This window comes from Choloepus didactylus, chromosome 18, assembly GCF_015220235.1.
Source record: "Choloepus didactylus isolate mChoDid1 chromosome 18, mChoDid1.pri, whole genome shotgun sequence".
NCBI lineage: Eukaryota > Metazoa > Chordata > Mammalia > Pilosa > Megalonychidae > Choloepus > Choloepus didactylus.
The window spans coordinates 17,388,721-17,399,968 of record NC_051324.1 but is presented as its reverse complement, the minus strand read 5'-3'; the positions used below and the strand labels follow the sequence as shown (position 1 = coordinate 17,399,968).

Here is an 11,248-nt window from a genome sequence, read left to right as displayed (position 1 = left end):
GATATTTTTTTTTTCATTTTTATTGAGATTGTTCAGATAACATACAATTATCCAAAGATCCAAAGTGTACAATCACTTGCCCCTGGGTACCCTCATGCAGCTGTGCATCCATCACACTTAATTTTTGTTCAATTTTTAGAAACTTTTCATTACTCCAGACAAGAAATAAAGTGAAAGATGAAAAAAGAAAAAAAGAAAAGGAAACTCTAATCCTCCCCATCCCTAACCAACCCCCCTCAACTGTTGACTTGTAGTATTGATATAGTACATTTGTTACTGTTTATGAAAAAAATGTTTAAATACTACTAACTATAGTATATAGTTCATAATAGGTATATAGTTCTTCCCTATATGCCCCTCTATTATTAACTTCTAATTGTATTGTCATACATTTGTTCTGGTTCATGGAAGCGATTTCTAGTATTTGTACAGTTGATCATGGATGTTGCCCACCATAGGATTCAGTTTTATACATTCCCATCTTTTGACCTCCAACTTTCCTTCTGATGATAAATATGACTCTGAGCTTCCCCTTTCCACCTCATTCACACACCATTTGGTGCTGTTAGTTATTCTCACATCTTGCTACCAACACCCCTGTTCATTTCCAAACATTTAAGTTCATCCTAATTGAACATTCTGCTCATACTAAGCAACCACTCCCCATTCTTAAGCCTCGTCCTATATCTTGGTACCTTATATTTCATGTCTATGAGTTTACATATTATAATTAGTTCCTATCAGTGAGACCCTGCAATAATTGTCCTTATGTGTCTGCCTTATTTCACTCACTATATTGCCCTCGAGGTTTTGTCATCAACCCATTTTTTTTTTAATATGGTTTTGTTCACTCACCATACATTCCATCTCAAGTAAATAATCGATGGTTCTCTGCATGGTCATACATTTATGTGTTCACCACCTTCACCACTATCTATATAAGGGCATCTACATTTCTTCCACATGGCAGGAGGGAGAGTCAAAGAAGGTAGAGAGGCAAAAGAAAGAGGAAAAAAAAATGACAGCTAGGAAGCAGCAAAAGGAAAAATAACCTTAAATCAAAGTAGAATAAGGAATCAGAGAATACCACCAATGTCAAGTGTCTAACATGCCTCCCCTATCTCCCCCTCTTATCTGCATTTGCCTTGGTACATCACCTTTGTTACATTAAAGGAAGCAAAATACAATGATTCTATTAGTTATAGTCTCTAGTTTATGCTGATTGCATCTCTCCCCCAATGCCTCCCCATTTTTAACACCTTGCAAGGTTGACGTTTGCTTGTTCTCCCTCGTAAAACAACATATTTGTACATTTTCTCACAATTGTTGAATATTCTAGATTTCACCAAGTTACACAGTCCTAGTCTTTATCTTTCCTCCTTTCTTGTGGTGTCTCACATGCTCCCAACCTTCCTCTCTCAACCGTATTCATAGTTATCTTTGTTCAGTGTACTTACATTGCTGTGCTACCATCTCCCAAAATTGTGTTCCAAACCACACACTCCTGTCTTCTATCACTCTGTAGTGCTCCCTTTAGTATTTCCTGTAGGGCGGGTGTCTTGTTCACAAAGTCTCTCATTGTCTGTTTGTCAGAAAATCTTTTGAGCTCTTCCTCATATTTGAAGGACAGCTTTGCTGGATATAGGATTCTTGGTTGGCGGTTTTTCTCTTTCAGTATCTTAAATATATCACACCACTTCCTTCTTGCCTTCATGGTTTCTGCTGAGAGATCCGCACATAGTCTTATTAAGCTTCCTTTGTATGTAATGGATCCCTTTTCTCTTGCTGCTTTCAGGATTCTCTTTGACTTTGACGTTTGATAATCTGATTATTAAGTGTCTTGGTGTAGGCCCATTCATATCTCTTCTGTTTGGAGTACGCTGTGCTTCCTGGATCTGTAATTTTATGTCTTTCATAAGAGATGGGAAATTTTCATTAATTATTTCCTCTATTATTGCTTCTGCCCCCTTTCCCTTCTCTTCTCCTTCTGGGACACCAATGATATGTACATTATTGTACTTTGTTTCATCCTTAAGTTACCGGAGACGTTGGTCATATTTTTTTTCATTCTTTTCTCCACCTGTTCCTTTGCATGTAGGCTTTCAGGTGCCTTGTTCTACAGTTCCTGAGTGTTTTCTTCTGCCTCTTGAGATCTGCTGTTGTATATTTCCATTGTGTCTTTCATCTCTTGTGTTGTGCCTTTCATTTCCATAGATTCTACTAGTTGTTTTTTTGAACTTTTGATTTCTGAAGTATATATGTCCAGTGCTTCTTTACAGCCTCTATCTCTTTTGCAATAACTTCTCTAAACTTTTTGATTTGATTTAGCATTAGTTGTTTAAATTCATGTATCTCAGTTGAAGTGTACATTTGTTCCTTTGACTGGGCCATAACTTTACTTTTCTTAGTATAGGTTGTAATTTTCTGTTGTCTAGGCATGGTTTCCTTGGTTATCCAAATCAGGTTTTCCCAGACCAGAACAGGCTCAGGTCCCAGAGGGAAGAAATATTCAGTATCTGGTTTCCCTGAGGGTGTGTCTTAGAAAATTGCTCCACCCTGTGATGCCTCAGGTCACTGTGCTTTTCTGCCCAGCAGGTGATGCCTGTTAGCCTATAATTCTTGACTGGTGTGAGGAAGTGTGGCCGTGTTCCCCCAGGCTCTGGGATCTGGTTCTGAATAGAAAGGGCCCCACCCCTTTCCTCCTAGAGAAGACAGACCCCCCAGGTGGAGGTCATTAGCATTTCAATGGTCTCTCTCTCTGCTTGTGCTGTCTCCACCCTTCCCCAAGTCACAGCCCTGGAAACTGAAAATGACTGGGGCTTTCTCCACTGAGCTGAAAAAGAAACAGATAGTCTCCTTCAGACCCAGTCCAAGGCAACCCTCCGGCTCTCCCAGGTCAGTCGTCACCCAAAGCCTCTGTGTGTTTTTTGGGGATGTGTACCTGTAGTGAGCAGTTCATACTCACTACTTAAAACCCGAGTTGGAGCTCAGCTGAGCTATATTCGCTTGCTGGGAGAGAGCTTCTCTCTGGCACCACGAGGCTTTGCAGCTTGGGCTATGGGGGGGGTGTCTCATGACTTGGATCCGCAGGTTTTGCTTACAGATTTTATGCTGTGTTCTCGGGCATTCCTCCCAATTCAGGTTGGTGTATGATGAGTGGATGGTCTCATTTGTCCCCCCCCCACAGTTATTCTGGATTATTTACTAGTTGTTTCTGGTTTTTTGTAGTTGTTCCAGGGGGACTACTTAGCTTCCACTCCTCTCTATGCCACCATCTTGCCCCACCTCAGTCCAAGATATTTTAATGCAAAGAAACTTGATTTGTTTATGTGCATGTCCTTATTCAATTGAAGACACTTAGCAAACATCTGCTGGTGTGAATGTTTCTGACTGCTGGGGAAATGGATGGGGGTAACCAGACTCATGAGCAGCAGAAGGTCCTGTTTTGGCTGTTCCTGTCCATTTACCTGGTCACAGTGGTGGGCAATGTGCTCATCATCCTGGCCATTGGCTCTGATTCCTGCCTTCACACTCCCATGTACTTCTTCCTGGCCAACCTCTCCTTCACTGACCTCTTCTTCATTACCAACACAATGTCCAGGATGCTGGTGAACCTTCAGGCCCAGAACAAAGCCATCTCATATGCAGGGTGCCTGATGCAGCTCTATTTTCTGGTCTTCTTGGTGGCCCTAGACAACCTCATCCTGGCCGCCATGACATATGACCATTTTGTGACTATCTGCCACCCCCTCCTTTATTCCATGGCTATGAGCCCTGGGCTCTATGTCTTGCTCTTGGCCTTGGGTTGATTGGGTCTTCTCTGTCCTCTACAGCATCATCCATACTTTCCTCATGAACCGTGTTCTGGTTTGCTAATGCTGCCATTTTGCAAAATACCAGAAATGGATTGGGTTTTATAAAGGGGGGTTATTTGGTTACAAAGTTACAGTCTTAAGCCATAATGTGTCCAAGGTAAGACATCAGCAATAGGGTACCTTCACTGAAGTATGTTATTGGCTTCTGGAAAACCTCTGTTAGCTCGGAAGTCATGTGGCTGACATCTGCTTGCTCCCAGTTTGCGTTTCAAAATAGCATTTTCCAATATGTTGCTCTTGGGGCATTTTGCAGTCTCTTAGCTGCAGCTCCTCTTCAAAATGTCACTCTCAGTTGCTCTGATGTCCCTCTGTTTGTGAGCTCTTTTTATTGGACTCCAGGAACCTAATCAAGACACACCCTGAATGGGAAGGACCACATTTCCATGGAAACATTCAATCAAGAGGTCACACCCTAATCAAAGCTGTCACTCACAGTTGAGTGGGTCACATCTCCATGGAAACACACAATCAGAAGTTTCCAACCTAAACAACACTAATACATCTGCCCCACAAGATTGCATGAAACTCTATGGCTTTTTCTGGAGGACATAATATATACAAACCAGCACAACCAGGATGACCTTCTGTGGGTCCTCAAAAATCCACTCCATCTTCTGGGAGATGTACATCCTGATGAGGCTCACATGTTCCAACACCCAGACCAACCACCTAGTGCTTACGCCCATGGGCTGCTTTATCTTCCTCACCCCCATTGGGTTCATGGTCATATCCTATGTCCTGATTGTCAGAGCCTCCCCCTACATACATTCTGCCACTGGGAAGTACAAAGCCTTCTCCACTTGTGTCTCCCATATGGCTGTGGTCTCTCTCTTCTTTGGGATCCTTGGCATGGTGTATCTGCAGCCCCTCCACACCTACTCCATGAGGGACTCTGTGGCCACAGTGATGTATGCTGTGGTGACCCCCATGATGAACCCTTTCATCTATAGCCTGAGGAACAAGGACATGCATGGGGCCCTGGGAAGGCTCCTCCTAGGGAAAGTCTTCAAAGGATGATGTAAGGGTAATTAATGGAAAGAGGACATTGAAGTAGAGATGGCACAATTCTACCACCACATGCAAAGCTTGACCTAGACCTTGAAGGACAGGTAGATTTGAATTGATTTGACTTTCATTGTGATTCATTCCTTCATTTAATTGATAGTGGCTTGACACCATAAGGCTCACAGTGGGTTACAAACAAGGATCACAAGCTCACAATCTACTGGGGGAAGAAGACAATTGCAAGGTAATGTTGTGACAGCAACAGGTGTGCTCTTGGCAGGATTTTAGGGGAGCCAAGGCAGGAATCCTGGTCTGGCATTTTAGTGGTGGAAGTTTGGAGAAGGTGTCCCTGTGGTGTGACCAGTCATAGAGGGTCCCCACAGTGTGTGGAGGGGACATGGACCAAAAAAAAAAAAAAAAAAAAAGCAAGAGATAGTGACTCAAGGAATGGGGTGAGTTTGTTTGGCCAGGATGTCTTGCAAGCTGGCAGCAGCGAGATTACCGCCAGACAAGGGAGTGAGCAGTGGCTCTCCACTCCCATGCACCTACCTTGGTGGTTAGCTTGGCAAGTGATCTTTCACAGCTAGATGGCTGGGAACTCCTGTGAGGGAACCCAGAAGGCAGCAATTGCTCTCCCCAAATGAAAGTCCAGGGATGCAATGGGGAGAGGTGGTGAAAGGAGAGGATGCCGTGCCAGCACATCAGGAGCCCCTCCCACACCCCAGAGACTTGGCACACCACAGGCAAAGAGCCAGTTACATTTGATCTGCAGGGTCCCTTCAGCAACTTCCCTGCCTAAATGAGAAGTGCCCTCATCACAGCCCCAGGGCAAGCAGTCGCCAGTGCACACGGAGAACTGGTGCACTGATTGGTTTCCCACCTGGTGTGGTCTCTGCACACTGCACAGGAGAAGTTCAAGGAAAACTGAATTGAGAGAGTTGCCTACTGGTAGCATTGGGAAATTGTACTCAAGCAAGCTGTAGCTCAATAGCACCACCTACTTGTAGAACTCAAATAGGCTGTAGCTCTCCCAAATTATATACAAATGCCCAAATAATCCTGCATTTGCTAAAATAACCTTATCAAAACAAGCAACTGCCCTGAAGCCAACATAAAACCACAAAGCATTTGAAGAATCTAGAAGATATGGACAAGCCAAGTGAACAAATTAAAAAGACAGAAGGGACACAAAATTTAGAGTAATTAATTAAAGAAGTACAAACAGTTCTCCAAAACAACTTCAACAAGTTGGTTAAGACATAAAGGAAATCCAGAAGATTCTAGAAGAGTATAAAGAAAAATTTTAAAGAGTAAATTAAAAAGTAGCAGATTTTAATAACATAAAATACACTGTGGTTCAAATTAAAAATATACTAGAGACACCCAATAGCAGATTTGAAGAGGCAGAAGAAAGAATTAGGTGAACTAGAAGACAGGCAAATCAAATGCAAAAATACAAAAGAACAAATGGTGAAAAAATTGAAAAGTTTGAAATAGAGCTCAGAGAAATGATGGACAACGTGAAATGTACAAATATAAGAAACATTGGTGTCCAAGAAGGAAAAGAGAATGCTTGATGGCCAGGAAGATTGTTTCAAGACACCGTTGGGGAAAACTTTACCAACTCTTTGAAATCTCATACATATGCAAATCACAGGTGCTCACCAAACTCCACAGAGAATAAATCCAAATAAACCTACTCTGAGACAGATACTGATTAGATTGTCAAATGCTGAAGAGAAGGAGAGAGGTCTGAGAGCAGCAAGAGAGAAGCAATTCACCACATACAAGGGAAACAACATGAGACTAAGTATGGACTACTCAGTGGGCATGATGGAGGTGAGAAGGCAGTGGTATGATATATTTAAGGTTCTGAAAGAGGAAAATTGCCAGCCAAGAATCCTTTATCCAGCAAAGTTCTCCTTCAAAATTGAGGGAGAGCTTAACATTTTCACAGACAAACAAATGCTGAGCAAATTTTTTAACAAGAGACTTGCCCTGCAAGAAATACTAAAGGGAGGTCTACCAGCTGAGATAAAAAGAAAGGAAAGAGAGGACTGGAGAAGAGCAAAGAACTGAAGAGTATTAGTAAGGGTAACTTAGAGGAAAAAAGAGTGGAGGGGAATAGATATAACAAGTATAACCAAAGGATAAGGCTGGTCAAGAACTCCCTTCAAAGTAAAAATTATGGATGTGAATGAATTAAAGTCTCCAATTAAAAGATACAGGCTGGTGGGAAAGATTAAAAAGTATGATCCATAGATATGCTGTTTACAAGAGACTCATCTTAGACCCTGTGACACAAAGAGACTGAAACTGAAAGGATGGAAAAATATCCTACGCAAACTGCACCCAAAACAAGCTGGGGTATCTATACTAATACCAGACAAAATAGACTGTAAATGCAAAGATGTCATAAGAGAGAAACAAGTACATTATGTTTTAATAAAAGGAATACTTCAACAAGAAGAAATAACAATCATAAATGCTTATGCACCTAATCAAGGAACTCCAAAGCACATGAGACAAACAATGGCTAAACAGAAGGGACCAACAGACATGTCTACAATAATAGCAGGAGACTTCAAAACACCAGTCTTTTCTACAGATAGAACAACTAGGCAGAAGACCAATAAGGAAATTGAGAACCTAACCATTATGGTGAATGAATTAGACATAACAGATGTATAGATTTTTATATCCCAAAGTACCAGGATGTACATTCTTCTCAAGTACCCATGGAATGTTCTCCAGGATAGATCATATTCTGGGACACAAAACAAGTCTTAATAAATTTAAAATTTTGAAATTATTCAAAGCACATTCTCTGACCGTAATGGAATGCAGCTAGAAATCAATAACCAAAAACAACCAGATCTTTCACAAATGTATGGAGGTTAAACAGCACACTCCTAAACAACCAGTGGGTCAAAGAAGAAATTGCAAGAGAAATAGGTCAATATCTAGAGATGAATGAAAATGAGAACACAACATATCAAAACCTGTGGGATGCAGTGAAGGTGGTGCTGAGAGGGAAATTTATAGCTCTGAAAGCATAATCAAAAAGCAAGAAAGAGCTGAAACCAAAGACCCAGCTGAACAATTGAAGGACCTAGAAGATGATCAGCAAGCTAACCCTAAAACACAAAAAGAAATAGTGAGGACTGTGAAAGAGTGGAGCAGGGGATAATCTAAGATGGCAGCTAGGAAAGATAGGTCAAAAAAACACCTTCATGAAAAATATTAGATAAAAGACAGAAAGTGACCCAGAACACCAGTTCCAGTGATATACCGGCTGGACAGGGTCTGCTAAATCCACAGGGACTGTGCACTTGGTGAAACTGGGAGTGTGTGTTCTGAAACAAGTGAATAAGCCTGCTGAATATCTGGCAGCCATGCTGTAGTGTGGGGACACCACGGATTAATGTTTGGAGGTGGACTAGTTCTTTTTTAAGAAACCCAAAAGCAGCTGCAGATATGGCAGCAAGAGCCAGACAGTGAAGCATGGTAGGAATGTGCTGTGCAAACGCCTCAGTATCTGGCATGGAAGATAGCCTTTCACATACCTGCTGCTAATTGTCTCAGACAGAGGAAGGCAGAGGTAAGCCAAAAGGGGAAAATAACCACACCCCTTGCAGCCATCTTCCTGGAGGGCTGGGAATGCTTCTGCTCAGCACCGGTGCCACAGCCCAGAGCCACACCAAAAAAACCCAGTGTGAAAGGAAGTTTTTCTAGCAACAAACACACACACCACAATATCAGGTGTGGACAATAGCTGTTCATGCACCCCCAGCTGATTGTCCTGGAGTTGGGAAGGTGGAGGTGTGCAAAAAGGGGGAAATTAACATGCTCCATACAGCCATCCTTTCAGCAGGCTGGGAACACACCTACATGGCCCAGTGGCCCAGAACTTCCCTTGAGGGGTGGTGTTCACTTGTGATGTAACACAACCTTCCCTCAGCAGAGACCCTAGAAGGGCTTGGCTCAGAACAGGGACCCACTTGGAAATCCAAGGGACCATATGCCAATACCAACAACTTGTGGGTCAACAGCAGAGACGATCTGTAGTGAGACTGAAATGAAGGTTTAGACTCTTGCAACAGCTTTAAATCTCCAGGAACACCTGTGAGGTTTGATTATTAAAGCTGCCCTCCCTCCCTAACTGCTCAGACTCATGCCCCACATTCAGGGCAGACAGCAACAACACACCCAAACTTGGTGCACCAATTGGACCCCACAAGAATCAGACCCCCACACACCACAAAGTTGGGGAGAATTGACTTGAGGGGAATAGGTGACTCACAGATGCCATCTGCTGGTTAGTTAAAGAAAGTATACTCCACCAAGCTGTAGATCTGACAAATTAGACATAAGCCTTTGAATTAGTCCACATATACTAAAAGAACCCTATCAAGTAAAGCAAATGCCAAGAGGCCAAAAACAACAGAAAATTTTAAAGCATATGAAAAAGCCAGATGATATGGATAACTCAAACCCAAACACCCAAATCAAAAGATCAGAAGGGACACAGTACTTGGAGCAATTAATCAAAGAACTAAAGACAAGCAACAAGAGCATGGCACAGGATATAAAGGACATGAAGAAGACACTAGAAGAGCATAAAGAAGAAATTGCAAGAGTAAATAAAAAATAGATGATCTTATGGAAAAAAAGAAACTTTTCCCAAATTAAAAGGATTCTGGATACTCATAGTACAAGGCTAGAGGAAACTGAACAATGACTCAGTGACCTCAAGGCCCACAGAATGGAAAAATGAAAGAACGAAAGAAGAATGGGGGAAAATTGAAAAAATCAAAATGGACCTCAGGGATATGATAGACAAAATAAAACACCCAAATATAAGACTCATTGGTGTCCCAGAAGGGGAAGAGAAAGTGTGCTAGTTTGCTAATGCTGCCAGAATGCAAAACACCAGAGATGGATTGGCTTTTATAAAAGGGAGTTTATTTGGTCACACTGTTACAGTCTTAAGGCCATAAAGTGTCCAAGATAACACATCAGCAATTGGGTACCTTCACTGGAGGATGGCCAATGGTGTCTGGAAAACCTCTGTTAGCTGGGAAGGCATGAGGCTGGCATCTGCTCCAAAGTTCTGGTTTCAAAATGGCTTTCTCCCAGGATGCTCCTCTCTAGGCTGCAGTTCCTCAAAAATGTCACCCTTAGTTGCACTTGGGATATTTGTCCTCTCTCAGCTTCTCTGGAGCAAAAGTCTGCTTTCAATGGCCATCTTCAAACTATCCCTCATCTGCAGCTCCTGTGCTTTCTTCAAAGTGTCCCTCTTGGCTGTAGCAAGCTCTGTCCTTCTGTCTGATCTTATATAGTGTGCCAGTAATTTAATTCAGACCCATCCAATGGGTGATCCAACACCTCCATGGAAATTATCCAATCAGAGTCAACACCCATAGTTGGGTGGGGCACATCTCCATGGAAACACTCAAAGAATTACAATCTAATTAACACTGATAGGTCTGCCCACACAAGATTACATCAAAGATGATGGTGTTTGGGGGACATAATACATTCAAACTGTCACAGAAGGGTAAAGGTCTAGAAAGAATATTCAAAGAAATTGTTGGGGAAAACTTCCCAAACCTTCTACACAATATGAATACACAAAGCATAAATTCCCAGTGAACTCCAAACAGAATAAATCCAAGTAAACACACTCCAAGAAATATTCTGATCAGACTGTCAAAAACTGAAGAGAAGAAGCAAGTTCTGAAAGCAGCAAGAGAAAAGCAATTCACCATATGCAAAGGAAACAACATAAGAATAAGTAGTGACTACTCAGTGGCCACCATGAAGGTGAGAAGGCAGTGGCATGACATATTTAAAATTCTGAGAGAGAAAAATTTACAACAAAGAATACTTTAGCCAGCAAAACTCTCCTTCAAATTTGAGGGAGACCTTAAATTTTTCACAAACAAATGCTGAGAGATTTTGCTAATAAAAGACCTGCCCTACTTCAGATACTAAAGGGATCCCTACCAACAGAGAAACAAAGAAAGGAGAGAGAGATATGGAGAAAGGATCAGTACTAAAGAGATTCAATATTGGTTCATTAAAGGACAATAAGAGAGAGTGGGAAAAAATATATCTGACAAACATAAACCAAAGAATAGGATGGCCAATTCAAAAAATGCCTTGACAGTAATGATGTTGAATGTAAATGGATTAAACTCCCCAATTAAAAGATATAGATTTGCAGAATGGACCAAAAAATATGAACCATCAAGTTGCATACAAGAGACTCATCATAGACACAGGGACACAAAGAAATTGAAAGGATGGAAAAAATATTTCATGCAAGCTACAGCCAAAAGAAAGCAGAACTAGCAACATTAATC

The 11,248-nt window shown here is 41.7% G+C and overlaps 1 protein-coding gene across 1 annotated transcript; it reads left to right on the top strand.

Moving 5' to 3' along the window:
* The first annotated feature begins 3,401 nt into the window (after positions 1 to 3,401).
* On the top strand, positions 3,402 to 4,892 carry LOC119514638 (olfactory receptor 1D2-like). The gene is given in 3 exon segments (XM_037810452.1): positions 3,402 to 3,806; positions 3,808 to 3,862; positions 4,453 to 4,892. Coding segments are annotated over 3 exon segments (900 nt in total).
* Positions 4,893 to 11,248: the final 6,356 nt, after the last annotated feature.